This window comes from Leptodactylus fuscus, chromosome 6, assembly GCF_031893055.1.
Source record: "Leptodactylus fuscus isolate aLepFus1 chromosome 6, aLepFus1.hap2, whole genome shotgun sequence".
Taxonomy (NCBI): Eukaryota; Metazoa; Chordata; class Amphibia; order Anura; family Leptodactylidae; genus Leptodactylus; species Leptodactylus fuscus.
Genome location: NC_134270.1, coordinates 137,563,168 through 137,588,090, shown reverse-complemented (window position 1 = coordinate 137,588,090; position 24,923 = coordinate 137,563,168). Strand labels below are relative to the sequence as shown.

Sequence of the window (24,923 nt, the reverse complement as noted above, 5' to 3'; positions counted from 1 at the left end):
ACTGTGAACAACCGCTTCCGGTAACCATCAATGAGTTTCTTACAAGGCTCTGCTGGAATTTTAGACCATTCTTCTTTGGCAAACTGCTCCAGGTCCCTGAGATGTGAAGGGGGCCTTCTCCAAACTGCCATCAAGAGATCTCTCCCCCACAGGTGTTCTATGGGATTCAGGTCTGGACTCATTGCTGGCCACTTTAGAAGTCTCCAGTGCTTTATCTCAAACCAGTTTCTAGTGCTTTTTGAAGTGTCTTTTGGGTCATTGTCCTGCTGGAAGACCCATGACCTCTGAGGGAGACCCAGCTTTCTCACACTGGACCCTACATTATGCTGCACAATGTGTTGGTAGTCTTCAGACTTCATAATGCCATGCACACGGTCAAGCAGTCCAGTGCCAGAGGCAGCAAAGCAACCCCAAAACATCAGGGAACCTCCGCCATGTTTGACTGTAGGGATTGTGTTCTTTTCTTTGAAGGCCTCTTTTTTTTCCTGTAAACTCTATGTTGATGCCTTTTCCCAAAAAGCTCTACTTTTGTCTCATCTGACCAGGGAACATTCTTCCAAAACGTTTTTGGCTTTCTCAGGTAAGTTTTGGCAAACTCCAGCCTGGCTTTTTTATGTCTCTGGGTAAGAAGTGGGGTCTTCCTGGGTATCCTACCATACAGTCCCTTTTCATTCAGACGCCGACGGATAGTACGGGTTGACACTGTTGTACCCTTGGACTGCAGGGCAGCTTGGACTTGTTTGGATGTTAGTCGAGGTTCTTTATCCACCATCCGCACAATCTTGCGTTGAAATCTCTTGTCAATTTTTCTTTTCCGTCCACATCTACGGAGGTTAGCCACAGTGCCATGGGCTTTAAACTTCTTGATGACACTGCGCACGGTAGACACAAGAACATTCAGGTCTTTGGAGATGGACTTGTAGCCTTGAGACTTTAGATGGAGATACTATAAAGATTATTCTAACAAATGACATGCTGACATGTCATGAGAACCTCAAAGCTATTTTGTCTAGTAATATATTGCGCGTTGGTTTATTTAGTTTGACACAGTTTATCAGTGTGTATCCTGTTGGCACATAGTCCTTTACTAGACAGAGTCCAAGTTAAACATATAATACCGGAGCAGACTATGCCTATATGAGACCGTGCATGTTAGAGACACACCCTGTGACATGGACATATGCAAAGACAGAACGTTACGGTGTGGTTAGTGAGACGCACTGGAAATGATTAACACATACACAGCGGCCTGGAGAGACAGGTGAAATACCTGGGGGATGGCTCGCTTTGCTCTGTCCTGCTTGTTTCCCTGTTAAAAACCCAGATATATAAGTAGGTTCAGTAGCTTTAAAATCCAAGGAAAGCAACACAACACTGACAAGGTGATGCAAGAAATAAAGGTATGGACTTGCTTTCTAGTGAAACAAGCATATGCACATACATACGGAATGAGAATTTCCACTGAAATCCCTTGCATTTCTAAAGGGGTTATCTAGCTGATTAGATTTTCAAAACAAAATGAATGAAAACGGTGAATATAATAAAACACGTCAAATTCACAGATCTCCTGTTCCGGTTCCAAAACTTTATAACTACACTGCCGTCAGGGGCATAGCTATAGGAGTGCAGAGGTAGAGGTCAATACTGGGTCCTGGCCCCTGGGAGATCCCCAAAGGACTCTGTACAGCACTATACTAAATTGTGCATGGTAGGTAGGGGCCCCAATGGGGCCCAGTTGCCACATGTTAGGGAGCGTTTACACTACTGTCAGTGTCCGACAGGTAGTGTCCGCTCCTAGTGTCCGTTCAAAATCTCGCACGGACATTAGCAGCGGACTCTAGCTGTGCCCGTGACACTTGCCATTTAAATAAATGACGATCGGGTGCGTTCTTTTGCACTCTGTGCCCTTCCTTCGCTGTCCGCATGTAAAGATGTCTGACTTTTCAAGTGGACAGAAAAACCCGACATGTAGGTTTTTTCTGTCCGCTTGAAAAGTCGGACATCTTTACAAGCGGACAGTGAAGGACAGGCACGGAGTGCAAAAGAACGCACCCGATCGTCATTCATTTAAATGGCAAGTGTCACGGGCACAGCTAGTGTCCGCTGCTAATGTCCGTGCGAGATTTTGAATGGACACTACCTGTCGGACACTGACGGTAGTGTGAACGCCCCCTTACACCTCTGCCTGCAGTCTTTGCTTCCATTACCTAATCATTGGCTGAGACGTCATGTGCCCATTGGTGAGGCCGCTGATTGGCCTCAGCGGTCACATGCGGTGGAGACTTCTGCTGGAAGAGAACAACGGACCAGGAGAATTGGACTGGGCTGGGAGAATGGGAAAAGGAGAGTATTTTTTTTTTTTTTTCACCACCCCCGGCCAATTTATTTATTTTATTTTTTGCCTGGACATCTCTTGAATTCTCTGCATCCACTTCTTACCAAACTCTGTTTACAATATTAGTGGTCACCCAATATTCTCAGAAACATACTTAAACTAGAGATGAGAAGAACTTGGAGAGTTCGATTCAGTGAGGAAAAATTAATTAAGACTGGCATTACACACGCCGGTCTTCATGTGGGAGTTAGATGTGCCTAGTCCACTAAGATGCATAGACCTCTTACTGAATTAGACATCTCTGGCCATGCATGCACCAGAAAGTCAAATCCCAGCTGTCGTAGATTTTACTTTTTTGAGCCATGCCTCCTCCTGCTATGGCCCACCTGCTTTTCAGAAAAGGGGCAAACCCATTGGAAAAAGGTAAGCAGTTACAACTTTGTGCATAAAAACACTGCAGTGCAAAATAGTAACTTTTTAATGTCAGTTGTCTAGTTCAGAGGCGAGGCAAACTCCACCCACATGACTTTTCTTGCAAGGCAAAAAGCAAAAGCATTAGCTAGGAAAGCAGGTTATTGCACTGGAAACTTCTGTTAAAAACAAGATCGATAAAACTGGGTAAAGAAAATAAGAAGGCTACAAGTTATTAGTGATCCTGAAGAGGATAAACTGGTTCAGACTTAGGAAGCGCCCACACCGATACACTGCAAATTGTGAGGTTCTTGAAAATTGAAATCTGTGGTGAAAATCTGCAAAGTCTGCACCACAAGGCAGTTTATGCTGCAGATTTTTACTCCGCGTATGGATTGCGCTATATAAAATGTTGCAGTATTAATGCCCCTACCTTCTTTTTCCTTTCCTGTGTTTCAATAAAAACTAAATTTAAAATAAAATATATAACATGTTGCAGATCTTCTACATGCAATTCTGCAGAGTGAAATCTGCCACATGAACACGCAATAATTGTTTAATCCAATGTAACCCTCATGACCATTGAACCATAAAAACCTTGCAGCAGACAGCTTGCACCCACGCAGAGGAGAAAGTTTTCTCTATTAATACTGGTTGAGCTTTATTGGATTATGGAGTTATGTACAATACATGAAGGTTCTTGCATGTAATGTAATGAACACGTAATGATATTATAGGATATTACACTACAGGCAGTGTGCACTGGGCAATGTAACAGGCTCATAAACATTTAACTGTTTTTTTTTTTCCATATGAGACTGTGTAGGAACAAATTTCGATTTCTAAGAAGTATTGTTCTTAAAGGGGTTATGCTATGAAGAATGGGTGTTCCCTCCCTTCCCCCCGTGCATTAAGCCTGACCACAGCCATGCTGAGTGTGGGCATGACTAGTGGTGGACGGCGCTCACATTCTCTTCAATGCTAGCGCCAGAGACACCCATAGTAAAACACTCTGCTATCTCCGGCAGTCCCATTGAAATGTATCCACCACCAATTTGGCTCTGGTCAGGCTAAATATGCAGCAGGGGGAAAGGACCTCCTGTTCTCCCCTCATGGCATAAAACTTTTAACCAACACATATATGTACTGAAGACCTGGATAAAGCAATTGTTACATCATAACCAGCTTGAATGGTTTGCCATCACTCCTGCATAAGCCAAGCAGGTGGAAACACCCTCACCAGGCACATGCTGAAATACATGCTGGAAAATTAGATCCGTCTTCAAAGGTTTACCTGGACATTTTGGCAAAGTCTCTTGCATGGAGGCGAGGATTTGCTTGTTCCATCACCGTTGAGTTCATCTCTCCCCAAATGTTTCAGTACAATGCATTTCTTCAGGGGGTAGTTCCTGCAAAGAAGCAGCAGTCAAATCTAAAACTCAACACATTAAAGGGGCTTCCCAGTCCCTTAGACAATTTTGATGTTGATGACCTATGCTCAGAATAGTTTATCAGTATCAAATCGGTGGGGGAATCGGACAACCGGACCTTGAACTCAATCTTCTGTTGTCCACTGTATAGCGGCCGTGCCAGACTACTGCAGCTCTGTCCCCATTCAAGTGAATAAGAGCAGAGATACAGTATTCTGGTACAGCTGCTATACATGGTACAGTGCCTTCTGCTTCCAACTCGGTCCTCTGTACAGATTCCTGTGCTTGAGGCAGCCTTGACATACTAAGGTTATGGTGCTCTCTGTATTATTTCCAGAGATATCGCTGGTTGAAAATACAATCAGGATTAGGATATGTAAATGCAGCTGTATAATATATATGATATAAATTAGTGTATGTTTTATATTGTCCACGATATAAGTGTTCGTAGTGACCCTCCCCTCCCGTACTTATTACACAGCCCTGTACAACAGTAACATCAGTGAGGCAGGAACAGCTCTCAATATCCAAAAATTGTTAATAAAGTATATTACAAAATTTGTTAAAGGGAGTCTATCATTTCGAAAAACGATTTTGAGGTAAACATATGCCTGACTAGCCTTTAAAAAGTCTATTCAGCAGCTGCCTCCAGTTCGGTCAGGAACAAGTTCTGCAATTCCCATCCGTTGCTTGTACTCCAAAAGACAATAATAGTGCAAGAGAGAGTTGTCCCACCACGATGCCCAGGCACCATTTTTTTTTTTTGTAGAGAACTGCATGGTCTACAACAAAATGGCACTCGGGCATGCGCAGTACCGCTTAGAATGGAGAGTTACTGCACATGCATGGGATTTCAACCAGCCGGAGTGAGACTTCAGAAGATATAGGTGGTACAGGACATGTGGAGGAGGAGGTCTTTTGGAGTACAAGCAACGGAGGGGCGTTTCAGAGAGAGGGTACTCGCTGGCCCTGGGGAACGCCCAGGGTGCTCGGTGAGCATCATTTGTATATATTAGTTACCTGTTTTTACTAAAAACTGAGGGGGGTCTTTGGCAGAATTGGAGGCAGCACCTGAATAGCCTTTTTATGCTTACCTCATAATCACTTTTCTAAGTGATAGAATCCCTTTACCGAAACAAATACCAACAGAAAATCAAAAGTTATCTGATAGTTTAGTTAGACTTCAAGGGTATGGGATATATAGAATTTACCAAGTGCTGTGCTTGGGTTCTTTTTGGACGCTCCAGAGATGAATGGAGTGGCAGCACAAGTGCTCAACCACCACTCCACCATTTATATGGGGCAGAACGATGCGGGACAGGTGAGCACCATTCTCAAGATCATCGGGGCACAGAACTCCTACCAATATGAAACCCCTGTGGATAGGTCATACATTTAAACCCTGGGACAACACCCTTAATTCCGCTCCACTTACTTCTCCAAACACTTCTTTAGTGCCTCGTCTGCAATCTGCTTCAGGTTAATCAACTTGTCCCCACGAAGAAAGCCATCTATAACGAAAAATAATCAATAACCCAAGAAAAATGCTAATATTTGCTCGTATTTTATACGACACTCCAATCCATGTATCTAAAGGGATTTTTCAAGATTCAGACCCCCACTGATCTGATATAGATAAGCAATGATTAGTCATAAATTTCTACATCTTGGAAATCTCCTTTAAGAACCTTGCCTACCTGCTGTAATGATGAGGGAACAGTGAGAGTCCAAAATCCGCTCACACAGAGATTCAGCAGAAAACCCTGCAAACTAGACACAAAAATGTGATACATTTACTAACAAAACATAATTTCTCATCTATTAGAAAGCAAATATGCAATCTATGTGCTAGAATTATTGCTTCTACAAAACCCACCAACCATTCCAATCTTGGGGAAGATCAGCCAATTCTTTTTTGTTTTTTAACTTCTGATGAGGGAGCCTTCACATGGAGTAAACGCGCGTGTATTTTTGCAAGATACATGTGTAAAAATAAGACTCCCATTGACTTCAATGATATTTTTTACACGTGTAAGAATACGCCTGTAAAAAGTCATTTAAGTCAATGGGAGTCTTATTTTTACACGTGTATTTTGCAAAAATACATGCGCGTTTACTCCGTGTGAAGGCTCCCTGAGGTTGTTTTTCTCTGACATGAGAGATACAAGAAGCCTCCAACAGCTGCTTAAAAAGAACCTATCACCATATCACTACCAACTCCATCTCTGTATCCTTCTATAGGCTCCTCTCCACTGATGCCAATGGAGTTTTTTTCTGTAGCCCCCACCATTCCATAATCAGTGCTGTTATTTTTGGCACCCTTTATGCCAGTTAGATTCTCTACTGTCAGGTGGGTGGTCCCAGACTACCTGCCCCAGCACAGGACTGTTCACTTCACAAAAGAGAGCCTAATAAACATATTGGGTGCTAAAACTAATAATAGCATTGACTGCACAGAAATGGTGGGTGACTGGTGGAGCGCCATCTATTGGAGGATACAATTTGTCAGACTTGGTGGAGGTTGCGAAAGGTCTTCTTTAAAAGTATAAGCCTTGGAATGTCTGGGATAGCTGTGTCCTGTCACACTACCAGATGATAGGTGTACTAGTGGTACCTTGGAGGTCCCTCAGATGTCCACCCTATCCCAACCCATCCCTTACACCTTCTCCCCCTTTGCTTTCTATTTTGTTCTTCTCTCCGTTTACTTCTAGACTATGATTAAGTCCATTGTGCTTTGCAGAGTACACCATGTTCTTCTGTTTGTTAATGTTATAATTCTGGCCATTGTGCGACTTCTTGTTTTCTTTTGTTTTCTGTACACGTTAAAGTGTAACTACGTTTGCATGTGGTCATGTGTGACCTTTGTCAACCAGTTAAATATTTGATTTTTTTTATGCGCTAAATAAAATTTGACTGAACCCCAAAAAGAGTTAGCCTTAGCATAGACATAGATGGATACGTCCCAGTGCCGAGTTTGAAGCATGCCTCAGAAAGTGCATATAATGAATTTTCCGCTAGGCTCAGTGCACAAAGAATACTATAACTCTGCAAGAGCTGTATATTTAGTGCCAGAATCATCAGGTGCCAATAAAGCTTTTTTGATTTGATTTGATACCATACTGTGCTCCAGTATCAATCTCCACAATTGTGGATTTCCACAAACCTTAACTCACCACTATAGAGTGAATGGCTCCGATCCGAGCACAGGCCAGCATCGCTACGACAAGTTCTATAACCATGGGCATATAAATGGACACACGGTCTCCTTTTTTAACCCCTGAGGAAACAATGCAAATTTGTTGAATTCTGTTACACTGACAAAGTTTACCACACGTTAGTATATTAGCAAATAAGCATAATGCAAGTATAGCCAAATAACAATGCTGAATACCTAAGTCACGTAGAACATTGGCAAACTGGCACACCTTCTTAAGGAGTTCTGCATAAGTGATGGTGGTCGAGTCTCCCGGTTCATTCCCTTCCCTTGAAGAAAAACAAAGAAAAATCTTCTATTTTAAGTAACAGTAGAACAAATAATACATAATAGTCCACATTTAAAGGGGAAATCTCCAGAACATTATATTAGTATTACCTATTGCAGTGTAACCCACACAATGTTATCATACATAGTGTTTAAAAGAGTTGTGCCCAAACACACATATCTCTATCTATAGGATGGGAATAAAATGTAAGAGGACTATGGGATCCCCAGTGATCAGGAAAACAGGTGGCTGAAAGGTCCTCTTTAGGGGTCATGTAAATGAAACACTGGTTTCTATAAGGCTGCTGGGGAAAACCAATCTCCGACAGTCGCATAGAGGTGAATGGAAGACTGATCACACAACCACCGCAGTGCCTCATTCACACAGTGCATACAGGAGAACTTTTGGACTCCTGTTCTCATAACTGGGGTGGCACAACCACTAGATCGAGCAGGTCTCAGCAACCCTCTGCACTCCAGCTGCTGTGAAACTACAACTCCCATCATGCTCCATTCACTTAAGTAAGAGTTCCAAGAACAGCAGAGCAAATATGCATGCTGGGAGTTGTAGTTTTACAACAGCTGGAGAGCTGAGGGTTGCTTACCATCGAGATAAGCATCTTTGGAGTTAAAACAGGACTCAGGTTTGTATATTTGTTTTTTTTTGTTTTTTTTTTAAATGTAGATTGTGAGCCCCACATAGAGCTCACAATGCACTTTTTTTTTTTTCCCTATCAGTATGTCTTTGGAATATGGGATGGAAATCCATGCAAACACGGGGAGAACATACAAACTCCTTGCAGATGGTTTTTTACTCTTGGTGGGATTTGAACACCAGGCCTCCAGCGCTGCAAGGCTGCAGTGCTAACCACTGAGCCATCGTCTGGCCCCAGGTTTGTATATTTGTGTTAACCAGGGCTATGAAGTCTGTAGGCCAAACCAATGGCTGACAGTCATGGTCAGACAGAAGCAGTAAAGGTCCTCTAATTCAGTAAAAACTAGCGATTGAAGTCCTATGAAAGTAAATATGTAACAAACTGTCCATCTAATATAAGGAATGGTATAATATAATATAATACAACAAAACGTCTCAGTAACAAGTTGCCTTTCATGTTATATCTTTGAATTAACCCTAAAAGCACTGCAGCTTTGACTAGGGCTTAGAACGCTGAGGTTTTCTTATTATTTTATTATATAACAGCATGATCAGTCAGTGAGGAACCTCTCCATGTTGTCAGTACATATATGTGTACAGTAAACACTTGTATACTTTCTGTAATACCATCGGTATTATGCAAGCAAGTCACGTGAGTTTCTTCCTGTTCCATCAGGATTGTACTTGTGAGAATACACGACAATGAAGTATGTCAGGTATCATTCATGTACAAAGTCTATAGTGCAGGGCGTCCCAGCCATCATCTATCTGTATGGCAGCTTCTTTTTATAGTGTCACCATGCAAATAAATAAGACAGCAGGGAAGGCAGACTTCTGTGAATCATACAATGGCTGCTTGTTAAGGAAGACATGAACCCAAATTAGTAGAAAGAAAAAGAACGGTGTTTTTCTGTTCGAAGGGTTACGTCATGAAAAGTATTTATCCTCCTCCATCCATAGGACAGAGCCTAAATATCTGATCGGTGTGTGGATGTGACTGCTGAGACGCCTCATGACGCCAGGAACATGGGTTCTGTCCCATAGCCAGGCTGTATGTGGGTGTGACTGGTGGTGGATGGTACCGAAGATATCCGAGTGCTGTATGTCAGAGTTCCCATTGAAGTGCATGGAGAGGCTGAATGTGCAGCGGGGGGAGGAAATGGTCGGGGTATCAGCAGATTCCCTGCCCCCCTTCCCACCCAATCATGCATTTATACTTTTTGTTATACATAACCTCTCACTGCATAACTAGACGGACTGTTGCTCAGGTCAACATATCGTAGAGGAGACAATAGAAGCCATCATCAAGACCAGAAAGATTTAAAAGGTCTGTTCCCAACACAATCAAGACAATATTCACACACAGCAGATGTTGCAAACATTTTTGTGAAGATCATTTATCTGGATAGCACTAGCAGAAATCTATACACATGCTGCTGAAATAAACACAGGTGTGGGACTGGACAAATATGACAACAAATCTGCCACACACCAATGGATACAACCACAAATGCAGACACTTTCTATATTCTGGCACCTCAGCCATGATTTCCTCACTCCTTACACAGAAACCGGCAGGGACACTACATATACAAGGAAATTATAGCTGGGCTTCAGGACACAGAACGTTCCTGCATTCATGGTCAAATCCATCGACATCCAACCAAGACATACTCTCACCACAAAGATAAATAAAATCCGTCGAGTTATTATGGGAAGGTGTCATGTATTTAAATATGGTGGCCCAAAGCGAGACGGGCGCCAAAACCGCCAGGTCTCTACTGTTTCACACAGCAAAGACCTGGCGTTAATACCCACAATCACAGCCCCCGCTGATCACAGGCTTTTTAACCCGTTCTGCCGCCGATGCAATTACTTTTGGCCCCATCCTGTACTTTCATTTTCATTTCATAGGACAGTCCTTGCGTGCAGGAACTGTCCCATCTTCATGGCACCATAAAGACTTGGTAATTTTCTGTCCCCTTGAATAGTATTATAGGGTACCCTCGGGGTACAATAAATTGACTGATATTCTGCTTTGAAATTTGCCAGCAGTGATATAACCACACACATTTCTCCCTTCCAATAGCATTGATGTCAGACAATTATCTAGTAATTGTGGTCTGTTATATACTAGGAATCACAGTCCTTCCAACCACCAACAATAAATAGATGTTGACTGGAAACGCACCAATGAGCTATTTGTAATGGCTATAATTTGTGTATTATAGAGTGTAGCCATTAGAGTCTAATATGGTGGTGCCCGGTTCATTAAAATTCTGCCATCTTTCCTGTTATATAATTTAGGCTGACATATGACAGAACCCTGGAGAACATCCATTTCCACAGGGCCATTACTGCTGGGTGCTTGCAGACGGTACAGACTAAATCTAAGCACAGCGTCACTGTCAAATGGATTATTGATGGAATTTGATAAAATGATAAATTGCAACGACGGCTGAACCTATTAGGATGACTGATAAGCTGCATCTGATCAGCAGAGTCTACTCTATCGCTTCAGGAACTATTAGAAGGATTCTCCTACTTGGATTTTTTTGTGATTTATTGTGTAACACTGAATCACAGGAATAAATTTGTCCTTACATTTTGACAATGATGAACAGAAAACAACTGAGAGCAGGCTGAGTGACTATACAAGGATAACAGCAGTGAAGGATGCTACAAAGAGATCAAGGACTTAGAAGTGTCTGGGTCTTAAGCTGGCCATACGCTCATTCAGCCAATAGCTCTCTCTATTAATTCCACTCCTGAATACACATGCATGCTTGGCTTCAACAAGTGTGTATTTACAAAAGGGAGAGGGGAGTAAGTCAATGCCAAACAGCTCTGACACAGGAGAATGACAGGATCTGGCCTACTAAAACTCCACAACAGAGTCAGGAGGTCACATTGACATTAGCTAGTTGGCTTGTCCCACCAAATATGGTGAGTTTGACTGATATTCATGTAGTGTATACCCAGATTAAGATTGGAATGGGTGTGCATATGTTTTGACCTCCGCAATATTTTGGGATGGTCTAAGAAAACAAAACCAAAACACTCATATAACCATCATCCATAAGGTGTCACATAGACACCGAAATTAATGGAATAATGAGATTTTGTTTCCTTTTTAGATCTACTGTTCAAGCAAACTAAAATATGTCAACATTACGTTACATTTGTTCAGCTTTGTTGTACACAGGCCATTTATATGTCATAGGATATTTAATGACCATGTGGCAAATGCATCTTGGTCAGTGGGTCCTCAATCCATTGCCTATCAATTTACTTTGTACACGAAGGTGCCCATAACCAGATACGGATCTTTTGCACTGCTAAGATATGGTTCATATTGACAGCAAAAGGGACAGTTCTGTGGACACGATAAACACACTGAAGCCTAACATGTAATGTACTGGAAGTAACACAGATAAATTGTACATGACCGGGGACAATTTTGCAGCATGTGCGGAACAGCACATTAGAGTAAAGGCTTCGTATGATGTCCTTGGAGATGAGTGATGTGAAAAATACACTGGTCACCAAGTATTATCAACTACAAGCATTGGACTGAGGTAAAGGGAGTCTGTCAGCAGTAAATTTGTTCGAAACCTGATTTCCATACCCCGTAGAGGTTTCCAAATTTACCTCTTATTCAGCTTTTGTTGTTTATAGATATGGAACGGAGAAGAAGAGTGCTTTAGGGTGCGCCTTAGACATATTTGGAAACTGTAAAATCATTTGTGTACCCACTAAACATTGCCAACAAATTGGAGAGAATAGGTCAGCCAGCTTCTACCAACCTAATGCTACATAAGAAGTGCACAACGGGACTGGCTAATCTCATGAACGGTAAAAGCAGAGAGGCTTCTTATAAAGGACCTACTGCTCAATGTGCTGAGAGTGCTCTTGGGCGATGTACTGCTCTCACTTAGCACCTACCGCTCCAACTCTTTTAGGACATAGTTCAGATGCTTACAGTTAAAATGATAAATGTACTGTACAGAGAAAACCTTATTTTTGTACAAGGGTCCAGATTTAATATCGTTTCTCCATATCATTCAATGCCGATAAATGGCAACCATATCTTATATGAGGGAGCTGCTTGATCTCCCCACTTCTATAATGTTCATAGGTAATAATCGGGAGTATAGACTGGAGTCATATCCAGGAGAAAACATCTTTATCTTCCCCAGAAATGACTAACATTGCAAACATGTACCAGTACAATGGTATGTGATCACTGAAGACGCAGATCTAAAGAGCAAAGCTGTAACTTACCAATAAAATGCCACTTTATCCCCGAGCTTCTTTTCATGGACATTCCTATCAAGGACATTGTAACATATATTGGTGATTGCTCCTTTCATCCATTCTATATAAATCTTCCCTTTGGTAACATCAAAGTTGTATTTCAAGAGCGGCTGAGCAGGGGGGACCCTCCAGTAGAAATCACTCGCAATCTCCCCCCAAAACGCTGAAAAAAAGTAGTAAAAAGTATGTAATAAAGAACAGGAAGAGCAGAAGTCAGTGAACCAATAGACTGAATACTGAGATATGTAAACTTTTACAATCGATTATTTTCTATTACTACTATGCTCCTAAAACGTAACATTCATAGTGCAATTTTAATAAGATTCCTACTGCTATGAGTATACAACTCCTATACGGGCCTCCATGGTTACAGACTACAAACACCATCTGTAGTCTGCTGCTGCATCATGTTTTACTCTGTCCCCTTAGTGCGCCTTCTCCAAAACAGTCAGTGACCAATGCTATTACTGACAGGTATTATAATCTTCCCCTATGATCACACATCGGATGTTTCTGTACATATGGGATAAGTGTTATTAGTGGGAAATCCCTTTATAAGTGGAGTGTAGTAGGGACCAGAGCAGCAGGAGATCGAGGAGAGGTGAGTAACCTACTGTTATGTTAAAGTGGCAGCCTGAGATTAGAAAAAAGGGTCCATTATTTTTCAGTAACAGTGCCAATAGAGCAAAAACCCAGGGTTGGCCTACTGCAGAATGTGCGGCCAAACACGGAGAAAATAACCGGATCTCCGTTTCAGTGTATGCAAGGGGAAGCGGCTACCAAGTGCATATGAGGAGACAAAGGTACAAATCTTAAAGGGGCTCTATCAGCAAAATCATGCTGATAGAGCCCCACATATGCTATTCAGGCACCGTAAAAGTTATATTAAACTCCACCCCCCCCCCCCGTTTTAAAATAAAGCCCTAAAACAGAATGTGATAAACTTACCGAACGTGCACGCTGGGCGGGCATTCAGGGTGCGCCGTCTTCTTCATCCACGCCTCCTCTTCCTCCGATGTCCTCAGGTCCCGTCCTCCTCCGGCGCTCGCGAACTGACATTGCTTAAAAAAAATGGCCTGGGCGCATGCGCAGTAGCCGTAGTAGAAGCAGCATGCTACTGCACATGCGCCCAGGCCAGTTTTTTTTAAGCAACGTCAGTTCGCGAGCGCCGGAGGAGGATGGGACCCGAGGACATCGGAGGAAGAGGAGGCGTGGATGAAGAAGACGGCGCACCCTGAATGCCCGCCCAACGTGCATGATGGGTAACTTGATCACATTCTGTTTTAGGGTTTTATTTTAAAACGGGGGGGGGGGGGGGGGGGGTAGTTTAATATAACTTTTACGGTGCCTGAATAGCCTTTTTAAAGGCTATTCACGCATATGTGGGGCTCTATCAGCATGATTTTGCTGATAGAGCCCCCTTTAAGAGTGTTCTGGATCTGTTTTCTGCTGGTGGGTGTAGAGGTCTCCTGATCTCCTTCCCTATGTGGAGTTGTATATATCTGTAGGTGCTTTGGACTCCTACCTCTTATTACATCACCAGCTCGATAGGAATCGTATTTTAAATACTGATGGGTGGTAAAAAAAATCTTTTACATACAACCCCTCTCTGGTCTAATGGCGGAGGGTCAGCCACTGGAACCCCCAGCAATCATAAGAGCAGGAACCTGCAAGTACCCCTGCAAGCCACCCCCTAATTCACATCTAGGAGACTGCCAGAGATCCTATACACGGAAGTCCCACAGAAGCGAATGGAGCAATGGCTACACAACACAGTACAGGAGCACGGGAAGGAACCTGTGGGTTCCACCTTTTGTGATCGCTGGGGCCCCCATGAGCCAGACCCCAAGTGATCAAACATTTATCCCCTAGCCTGAGGAAGTGAGAAGTTCTACAGTGACATAAGCCTTCCTGAATCCCATCTAGTTTACTTGAGGTGCCATTGAATGTGTTACAAATTTATGACAATTTGCTGCAACCTAACAGGAGGAAAAACTGGATGAACGATCCAGGCTTTCCTATAAAACATTGTTTTGGCATAAATAAGTAGAGCACTAAAGGGATACATATTGAAATGTAACATATACTTAGCCACACCTTGTCCTTTTGGAAAAAGCTGTAGGTGCAGCCAATGTTTGCAGTAAATTCATTCATTCATTAATATGAGGGACTATGGCTGGGGGAGGAGGGGAGGGTGTGTATATAAACATGAGCGCTGCAGGAGAAACATCTCAGGCATTTATATGCACCAGTAAATGAAGAGAGATAAACACAACATGTAGAGCAGTGATTCCCAAAGATTACCATAAGGGAACCCCATAAAAATGTCCTCCATTAGGGTACCTCTACTTTATATCTCACCTCAATTAAATTCATCATAGAGGGGCTTAAAACATCATATATTTAGGTCAAGAGTAACAGATTGTTATTCCTGCCCCCATTTATTTTGGGGTCCAGTAGCGGAGACCCTTAGTCTAGGTTCACATTTCCTTTAGAGTCTCTGAAGTCCACAGAGTCCATAAACCAAGGAGACCCACAGATTCCCCTAAGGTTCATTAAACTCCTTAACACCCGTAACCATCACTATCAAGAATTCGCTGTAGGGATTAGGTAGGGGCCCCTGGACAAAAGATTGCACCGGGGCCCACAAGACTTTAGTTACACCACTGTCTTCACTGCATTATGAATGACAGCAAATGCCAAACACAGCTTTTCCCATAAAAGTGAATGGGATAGTAGTCATGCATGCACTCCACAACCTAATAAAGAGGGGAATTGGAGACCCCTATTCTTGTGATCGATGGGGAGACTTATCCACTATCCCCTAAATAAGGGATGTCTTCTTAGAGGAGAAATCCATTTACAGGATTTTAGTACCAGGGACAGCAGTTGCCATTGATCTTTTCTGTAGGATCCCTTACAAAGGCATAAGGGAACCCCAGCATGAAAAAGAAATTTTATGGACTCAAACAAAGTGTCCAGGATCTCATAATATCAATAAAACCAGATAAATAATGGTGAAAGTTATTTTAAATATATTTGAAATATTTGTACAAAAATGATATAATAAAAACAAAGCAAACAACCAGAAAAATAATATTTAAAAAGTGAGTGACATAAATATGTTAAAAATCCAAATGTGTGTATATGGGTGGGTTTAGCAGAGCTGAGTCAGTCGTGTGGCACATTTTACTCTACACAATATGTACCGTAGTGTTACACAGGATTTTTTTTTTTTTAACATCTTGCATATTGTAATAGCACTCAGAATGGTTAAATAACAAACTCAGCTCTACTACATCTCCATGAAGTACAGGAATACAAGAGTGTTGTTCTCTTATAAGGAGAGATGGATGGTCCCAAATTATAGACTCTGACGAGCAGGGCTCTGCCGCTCCTGTATTCTACCATCTTCTGCATTGGCATAGGACTCTGTATTTGTTTTTACCACTGTTTGTACCACAAACTTAGAATTTGAGCCATATGAATTAGTAAGAAAAACTGGATTTTCTGGGATGATATGACCTCTCACTCTGACATAAGAATCCCATTGATTTCAATGTGACTTTGACATGCCATAATAGATTCACAAGGGCACCGCAGTTTACGGACCCCTAAAACATCACTAAAATGAGACATCACTCACCGCCGGGCTCTCGGATTGATTTCTCATACATTTCCTGATATTTCTGAAAAGATTTGACATGTGCAGCAGCCGAGACCTCTGGTGCAGGAGGGAACACATCAGGCGCAGACATGATGGCTATATCGCAACCGCAGGTACTAACAGGGTAAAAATAGACAGACCGGGCTCTGCTCAAAAAGAGCAAAAAATGGGAATATAGTAAAAATTAACTAAAAATGTTGCAAATTCAAAAATATTGAATCAATCATATGCAACAGTTGCAAAGTCAAAGTCAAGAGCTTATAGTACCAGATGCAATGAGGAGTGTGACTGTACACAACATCTACACATATGCAATACAGCAGTGTAGACAGGGCAAGGCGACCATGCAGACTGAGCACAACTTCCTATGCAACAGGCTGCAGCACACGGAGTCCCAGAAAGCACAACCGTTAGTGGAAGAATATTTATAAAAATCTAAAAAATGTCTAAAATCTTAAGATCTGCAAATCCGCAGCTCATGGAAGAAGCGCTGCAGAGGGTCAAGGCGACCCGCACAGAAGAAAGTACAGAGAGAAGAAGTTTCATTCAGTCCCCGGAGCCACAGGAAGGTGCCAGGGACCTGGAGGAGAAATGCAGGCTGAGGAGGGAGCGACAACGAGGAGAAGGAGGATGGAGGTCTTCAAGCAGCTGCCGCGGGTGACAGTGTCCTCTGAGGAAGACCTGCGGGCAGCAGCACCGTGCTCACGAGCTGTGAGGAGTCCTTCCTCATGTCCAGGTTTGACCCCACAGAGGAGGAGACTGCAAGACGCACAAAGAAGCGGCGCCTGTGTTCTCAGCGGCTCCAAGGCTCCCCCTGCTGTCTGGAGGAGCACATAGCGGCTCTGCTCTGTGTACATGGCGCTCACTGCGCTGTCACACTTGGGTGTGGTTGTTGATAAATAGAAGTAGGAGGAAGGACTAGTGTGTGAGGAAGTATAGAGAGGAAGGAGTATGGAGGGTAGTGTATACAGAGACTACTAGTAATATAGTGTGTGAGGAAGTATAGAGAGGAAGAAGTATGGAGGGTAGTGTATATACAGAATACCAGTAATATACAGTGTGAGGAAGTATAGAGAGGAAGGAGTATGGAGGGTAGTGTATATACAGAGACTACTAGTAATATAGTGTGTAAGGAAGTATAGAGAGGAGGGAGTATGGAGGGTAGTGTATACAGAGACTACTAGTAATATTGTGTGTGAGGAAGGAGTATGGAGGGTAGTGTGTATACAGACTACTAGTAATATAGTGTGTAAGGAAGTATAGAGGGTAGTATATACACAGACTCCTAGTAGTAATATAGTGTGTAAGGAAGTATAGAGGGTAGTATATACACAGACTCCTAGTAGTAATATAGTGTGTAAGGAAGTATAGAGGGTAGTATATACACAGACTCCTAGTAGTAATATAGTGTGTAAGGAAGAAGTATAGAGGGTAGTATATATCCAGATATATAGACCACCAGTAATATGATGTGTGAGGAAGAAGTATGGAAGGCAGTATAAATGCATATATAGACCACCAGTAATATGGTGTTTTTTTATGACCCCACATCTGATTCACAGATTTTTTTTTTACCATTGGGACACTTTTTTCCCCCCAGTGCGGCATCAATTTGAATTGTTGAGCGTTCTCCTAGCCCTATCCAGTTAGCTGAGGAGAGCTATTTAAACCCTCTTTCTCCTCAGCCAGGTGCCTGCTATTTGTTTGTACATGGTGTGGCTTTCATATCCTGATCATGTACTGGACTGCTATAAATTGGTCTTTGGATTATTACTGGAAATCTGCTCGTCTTCTTATTTGGCTCTGACGTTTTCTCACGGAACTGACCTTTGGCTTGTTATTGGAAATCTGCTTGTCTCAAGATTTTGGCACTGTCATTACTAGAGATGAGCGAATAGTATTTGAAACGGCCGTTTCGAATACCTCGCTCCATAGAAATGAATGGAAGCAGCCGCGCTGGCGTCCGGCTGCTTAATTCCCTGTGCGTCGGCCGCTCCCATTCATTCCTATGGGAGCGTGGTATTCGAAACTGCCGTTTCAAATAGTATTCGCACATCTCTAGTCATTACCTCTTGGATTGACTCGTTTTGGATGTTCACTCTATTGATATCCTCCTGATTCTGATCTACCTTGTGGGTTCCGGCTTGACTTCAATTTGTGTAGTGTTTATTTCTTGCACCAGGTTCTGTGGTGATAACTTGAGCCCCAATTTCAGCACAAGTCCATCTGGCTTCTCAGGTGGCAAACTTCTACTGCTCTCTGTTGCTGCAATTTCTGATATTTGCACCAGAGACTCTATCATAACAATTCGTTTTCACAAAGGGTTAAAGGAGAGCATGCATACACATTTTCTCCTAAACATGGAGGGTATTTGGTCGTAATCTGCTGTATGGGTATGGGGGGGCCTGAATCAGAAAGAGATCTATTTGGATTTTGGAAAGCAGTTTTTGCTGGAATAGTTTTCAGATAAACATGTCTTATTTGTAAACCCCTAAAAAGTTTCAGATTTTATTAATATTGGGACATACAATTAAAAAAGATTATTTTTTGCAATAAAAAAAATCACTTTAGCCCCAAAATATTTATTTTTAAATATAGTTAAAGGAGAAAATGTTCCCCACAATTCGATACACAATTTCTCGTAAGTACAGAAATACCCTTCAAAAAACTGCTGATTTTGAATTTATGGCTGAAATAAATATTACTGACCTAGAACTCCGGTGCCTTATGTGCATTTGCATCCTTTAGCGAATTAACGTTTTATTTTTTTTCTTTACTGTAGATTGTGAGCCCCATATAGGGATCACAATGTGCATTTTTTCCTATCAGTATGTCTTTGTAGAATGAGAGGAAATCCACGCAAACACAGGGAGAACATACAAACTCCTTGCAGATGTTGTATCTGGTGGGATTTGAACCCAGGAATCCAGCGCTGCAAGGCTACAGTGCTAACCACTGAGCCACCGTGTTGCTCCACAAGTTAACATTTTAGCTTTACACCAGTAACAATTTATCCTCTGCATTCCCGCTTTCATGTAGCTTTACGAGACCTTGTATTATGTTGGTACATAAGAGGTTTTATTACTTTTTGGGAAGTGAAATGATCAGAAAACATCAATCTTGGCATCTGAATTTTAAGGTTTATGGTGTTTATTATGTAGAATAAATAACATACTAATTTTATTTAGGGGTTCTTACAGTTGTGGTAATGACAATTGAGCGGTTTTTATTAAAAAAAAAATTCCCCATTAAAGAGGACCTTTCATGGTTCGGGGCACAGGCAGTTCTATATACTGCTGGAAAGCCGACAGTGTACTGAATTCAGCACACTGTCGGCTTTCCCGATTCGTGCCTCGGGTACCGTAGCGCTTTACAGTCAGAAGGGCGTTTCTGACAGTCACTCAGGAACGTCCTTCTCCACAGCAGTGCCTATAGCGCTGTACAGTGTGAGAGCGGGGAGGAACGCCCCCTCCCTCTACTCACAGTACTCGTCCATAGACGAGTATTATCAGGAGGGGAGGGGGGCGTTCCTCCCCGCTCACACTATACAGCGCGATAGGCGCTGCTATGGAGAAGGACGTGCCTGAGTGACTGTCAGAAACGCCCTTCTGACTGTAAAGAGCTACGATACCAGGACCGATAGCGATTTACCCGGGGCACAGATCAGGAAAGCCGACAGTGCGCTGAATTCAACTCACTGTCGGCCTTCCAGCAGTATATAGAACTGCCTGTGCCCCGGACCATGAAAGGTCCTCTTTATCTAGAAGGGCAAAAAAGTCTATTTTTACTTTTTCTGTAAAATGCCTTAGGGACCACGGTCAGTATTGACAGCAGCATATAAGGAATATGCTTCTGACTGATAATGGGAGGGGGTGAAAAATAAACAAAAATCCATGGCACCTCCTCCTTTGGGGTTATCTAAAGAGACAGAAGAATAACAAAATCACTTTGTCCTCTACCTGCACTGCCATCTACTCATGTTCCCCTGCACATTGTATATGCACTTCCGCTTTAACCAGTGATATCTTTAAACCTATATGGGCTATAGACATGATCTTGGTCATATCGCTGCTCCAGAATTAAAGCCGTTTAAAGTTCTAGTGTCAATGAACTTGTTCTATTCGGGGTGAAATTTCTGCACTTTGCTGAAGCCCCTGAGTCTCGCTTATTGAAAACGAGGGGGGTTAAACAGCTGTAACTCCAGAGCCTCGAGCAGAGACGCCATATTGGTCTTATTTTAAAGCCAAGAATCTTGTCTTTAGCCCCCTTTACAGTTATTACTGCTTAAAGCAGGGCTGCATATACTTGCAGTTTCACTTTAACCAGAGAGCAGGAGAATACCAGCAGGGAGAAGAGACAATTATATTATTAACCTATTAACTGCCATGATTCCCAATTGTGGATCGGGTATTTTAACCCACTATGAACTGCATCTGTCATTGAAGAATAGATGGACCATGTGGATGCAGAGAACTGCAACACAACTCAAGGCAAAGTGCAGGACCTACACAGTGATGTGTATCACTAGGGTTGCAACTCCTTTACTCTCATAAGTGAGGGGTACAAGCAGTCCTACCCCCACTGATCAGCAAGCTAGGGCATACCCCAATAATATGCTACAACAGACTCAGGCCTGGTTCACATCTGCATTCGGTATTACGCTTGGGACCCCCCGAACGGAATACCGAACACATTATACAGTGGTTACCTAAGGAAACCACACGGACCCCATAGACTATAATGCCCCTATTCACATACAGTGAAATTAATGTGGTTGTGTGAATGTAGGCTTAGGCCATTTTCTTTTGTGTTCACCACCCAATACAAACCCTAAAACAGAAAGACTGATAGAAGCAATTTTTCAATTTGACACAAGAAATCTATCATGCATCGGATCTGGCAGAGTGTTGTAGCCTCCATTAGTGTGAATATAGCCGAAAACATCACATAGTACTCATTAGAATGGGCATCCATTGCTTTCAAAGAGCAGAGCCACACTGACAAGGAGGTTGTCCGTATCAGACAGCTATTATAATATCGCACAATCCAGATCTTTACCCTATGTAATGCATTTATGCTTTGACTTTGATCTTCTGTTTGCCTGTCTGTGAGATCGGAGCAAGGTTACTGCGTTTTTTCTGCCAAGAAATGCAGAGACCTCTCTATTCATGTTGGCAGTAATTGCCGATTCTGCTGCTGGTTAAATATTGACCAAACAACCTCTCTATTGTAGCAGGACAGCATAGGCAAAAGCAAAGCTCAAATTTTGCTTCCCACTTCTTTATCTTTTTCAGACAATTGCTTTGCAATTCCATAAACTTAATAATAAAAAATGTTCTGTTGTGAAACTAGAGGATGACCCTACTGACCTCTGTGTAGATGAGTCTCCAAATTCCCATGGTCGCCTGATATCTTCTTCCAGTGTGACAGCTTTCGTCCATGGGAATCCAATTATGAATACTAATTGCAGTGGTCATGTGATGTTCATACAACTGGTTGATACCAGTGTCCCACATCCATTATACACATGTCATGTGTTGTAATAGAAGAAAGTGCAAAACATATGTAATATAGCACCTGCTATAGTAGTCAGTAGGGAGTTGTTCTGTAACACTAGGTTCACACCTGTGCTTTGGTTTCTGTCCGCTATCTCCCTTGTAAAGATAATACACCTCTAGCCTCAGAGATCGGCACTCATTTCTGCTGCTTGTGGAGGTCACTGTACTGAACTCTCCAGGTCTAAGATCTCTGCTGCCATTAATGTATTATCTTTACAAGGGACCCCTCAGTTTATAACCCCTCTAAGGGGATATTCCAGTTACCTAATAGATCAGTGGAGGTCCAACGCCTAGGATCCCTGCAGACCAGCTGTTTGAAGGGACCGTGGCGCTTGTGCAAGTACCGTAACCCCTTCATTATTCACATCGCATATTGTCTGTTATATGTCCTGACTGTCAGGACCCCCTGCAGACCAGCTGTTTCCCATAGCACGCAGCTCCCAGCATTGTTTATATGTTGGGTGCTGTGCAGCTATCGTACACACAACAGCAGTTGCAGATACTATAGCTGTACCCCTTTAAGTCTATAGAACATCGCTGTAGCACCCATGACAGCCATTTTTGACAGTATTCCATTGAAATGGATTAGGGTGTTTTAGCCCTGGCGTTATATTCACTTTCCCTCACCTCTTCTTGGTGTCCATGTAGATCTTCTCGATGACGTCATGCACCAACAGACCCGAACAACAGAGGCGATGCCAGTGTGAACCTAGCGTTAGGGGCGTATAGATAGACAGTCTAAAAGTACATCAGGGATATCATTAGACACTTAAAGGGATCCTATCACTCAGACCCAATTTTTTGTAGGTACCATGTCAGAATAGCCTTAAGAAAGGCTATTCTTCTCCTACCTTTCGTCGTCTTCTCCGCGCCGCCGTTCGTCTACAATCCCGGTTCTTGCCGGTATGTAAATGAGTTCTTTCGCAGCACTGGGGGCTGGCCCCAGTGCTCAGACAGCACTGAGAGAGAACTCTCTCCAGCGTCGCCTCCTCTTCTTCAGCAGCGTCATCTTCAGCCTCTTGTTCCAGCGGTGGCTTGTAACTTCTAAGGCCTCGGGCAGAGTAGACTGTGCATGCCCACAGGCCGCGAGAAAATGGCCGCTTACAATACTGTGTACTGTGCAAGCGGTCATTTCCTCGTGGCCTGTGGGCATGCGCAGTCTGCTCGGCCCGAGGCCTTAGAAGTTACAAGCCACCGCTGGAACAAGAGGCTGAAGATGACGCTGCTGAAGAAGAGGAGGCGGCGCTGGAGAGAGTTCTTTCGCAGCATTGGGGACGCCCCCATTGCTGTCTGAGCGCTGGGGCCTGCCCCTAGTGCTGCGAGAGAGTTAATTTACATACCGAGAGAAACCAAGATTGTAGCCAAACAGCGGCATGGAGAAGACGACGAAAGGTAGGAGAAGAATAGCCTTTCTTAAGGCTATTCCGACGTGGTACCTACAAAAAATTGAGTCTGAGTGATAAGAAAATCTGGTGCTGTTAGAGACTGTCTAGTCTAATTTTGCATAATATGTGAAGGAGATTGTTACATTCCCTGCTGCTACAGTATCACTGTAAAATTTTCCGCTAGCAAATCTAGATCTGTCATGTGTGAACATAACCTTGGCAAATTCTGCCTATCTTGCCTCATACTGTATCAGTCCCTCGGCTATGGAAATAGATTTACAGTATAAGTGGATTTGCACTCACAGTTCAATAACCACAACTAGACGTAAAACCACCAAATCCCCACAGGGACTATTCAGCAATGAGCCGCATGAAATCAATTATTATAACAGCGCCAGTCATTCAACATTATTGATTTATCCATCAAAACTCCAGAAGTGTTTCCTAGATACTGCTAAAGATCTAGTTACATATTGTCAGCCCTTCTTGTCTGCCTGTGTTGTAGACGAGATATCTAAAGCATTCTTATGCAACTCGTCCACTCAATCCCAAAGTTGCTCAATCCATGAGGCCCGTTGAGAACGTCACCATTGGCATCTCTCTTCCTTCCATAGAATAGGGCAGTATATTGGTAAATTTACTGCCCACCCCGTATTCTCCTAACCTCTGTTTTGGGTAGGGTGCCTTACCGTTTCATTTAGGTAATGAATGGGTGCTTGTGTATATGGTATGAGTGATATGGGTGCTAGGTGCACACCTGTATTGTCCTATACATTCGAAACTATCAAGTGACAGGAAGGGATCCCTAGGGACTTCACTAACTAATGGGGTTTATCAGATGTGTGTTGGGTATCCGTTAATTTTTTCCTGAAATCACCAGATGAGAAGGTCAGGCTGTATCCTCATCCCTCACATGCTAGTATGGAAGTTGTTATATAACTGGCGGCTGGTCTGTTGTGATCTTGAATGGCTGAGATGAGTAGTGAAAAGAGAAAAATAATTTTTTTGCATGCAGGTTTTCGCAGTGTCTCTTGGCCCATGACAAAACAGATGTGAAAATATTTTCATTCACTATAAAAGATGAAAGTGTTGTCTGTGATATGTGGGGTTTTTTTTCCACAGACATTAGTCGGACAGAAAAATCGTTCATCTGAAAGAACCCTTAGTCTGTTTCATGGGTTTCCTTCCTGTCTAGCCTGAAACTTACAATTCCTCTTTGTTGTTCCCTGTTGCATCTACTTGGCTTACTTCAGGTTTGATGTGCAGTGTTTTTAGATCCGGTGCTATTCCTGTTCAGGGTCTGTTGTGTTTGTTCGTCTTGTTATCATTTGTCTTCTCTGTTACCTAGTCCCACCGCCACCATCTGTTTTCTCCATCATCATCCATACAATTCCCTGTCTGATGGAGAGTTCCTATTTCCTTGCATTACCTGTTATCTGCTGTGCTGATACATGCTTTATATGTTTCCTCTTGTGCTTGTCCAACTATTAAGCTATTTAGCCCTAGTTAATTCCTGGGGTACTACTATGGGTGAAGTCAGTTCTAAGGTCTAGTGTCCGGCTGGCATTATTACAAATGGATGTTGGACTAATACAGTCCTATGAAAAAGTTTGGGCACCCCTATTAATCTTAATCATTTTTAGTTCTAAATATTTTGGTGTTTGCAACAGCCATTTCAGTTTGA

General features: G+C 42.7%; 1 protein-coding gene across 2 annotated transcripts in view; it reads right to left on the bottom strand.

The window, feature by feature from the left end:
- The window catches only part of ACSS2 (acyl-CoA synthetase short chain family member 2), a 28,053-nt gene extending 11,344 nt beyond the window's left edge, over nucleotides 1–16,709 (bottom strand). The window contains exons 1-8 of one of the 2 annotated variants that reach the window (XM_075277314.1): nucleotides 16,276–16,709; nucleotides 12,597–12,792; nucleotides 7,568–7,659; nucleotides 7,350–7,453; nucleotides 5,874–5,946; nucleotides 5,612–5,687; nucleotides 4,041–4,155; nucleotides 1,271–1,309 (exon numbers count right to left, since the gene is read on the bottom strand). In XM_075277314.1, the coding sequence (XP_075133415.1) occupies nucleotides 1,271–1,309; nucleotides 4,041–4,155; nucleotides 5,612–5,687; nucleotides 5,874–5,946; nucleotides 7,350–7,453; nucleotides 7,568–7,659; nucleotides 12,597–12,792; nucleotides 16,276–16,387 (807 nt within the window). In that variant the 5' untranslated portion in view covers nucleotides 16,388–16,709. The remainder of the gene's footprint in view (nucleotides 1–1,270; nucleotides 1,310–4,040; nucleotides 4,156–5,611; nucleotides 5,688–5,873; nucleotides 5,947–7,349; nucleotides 7,454–7,567; nucleotides 7,660–12,596; nucleotides 12,793–16,275) is intronic. The other variant, XM_075277315.1, reaches the window with a different exon arrangement.
- Nucleotides 16,710–24,923: the final 8,214 nt, after the last annotated feature.